This window comes from Fulmarus glacialis, unplaced genomic scaffold (genome assembly GCF_000690835.1).
Source record: "Fulmarus glacialis isolate BGI_N327 unplaced genomic scaffold, ASM69083v1 scaffold28324, whole genome shotgun sequence".
NCBI classification, from domain to species: domain Eukaryota; kingdom Metazoa; phylum Chordata; class Aves; order Procellariiformes; family Procellariidae; genus Fulmarus; species Fulmarus glacialis.
The window spans coordinates 1-311 of NW_009206545.1; the positions used below are offsets into that span (position 1 = coordinate 1).

Sequence of the window (311 nt, forward strand, 5' to 3'; positions counted from 1 at the left end):
TGCCTCCCCTCCCACTCCCATCTCCCCCCAGCAGCCTGGCCCCAACACCAGGGCATGGCCCTGGGCACAGCTTTGCACCCTCCAGCCCCGACACGTGGTCCCTGTGCTCCCCCCACGCCCCCAGGGGTGTTCACCCCCCTGCTACCCCTCACTCTGTGTCCCCCCAGGATGTGGATGCAGCCACGCTGGCACGCATCGACCTGGAAAGACGCATCGAGTCCCTGCAGGAGGAGATCGCCTTCCTCAAGAAGGTGCATGAAGAGGCAGATAAGGGGCGGCCCCGTTCACTGAGCGCACCCGCGGGGCGAGCG

At 67.5% G+C, this 311-nt stretch overlaps 1 protein-coding gene across 1 annotated transcript in view; it reads left to right on the plus strand.

Moving 5' to 3' along the window:
- Window positions 1–167: 167 nt before the first annotated feature.
- LOC104075339 (desmin-like) overlaps window positions 168–311 on the plus strand; it is a gene marked incomplete at both ends in the record, with an annotated part of 749 nt that continues 605 nt past the window's right edge. The window contains one exon of the mRNA XM_009575791.1: window positions 168–263. Coding sequence (XP_009574086.1) covers window positions 168–263 — 96 coding nt within the window. The remainder of the gene's footprint in view (window positions 264–311) is intronic.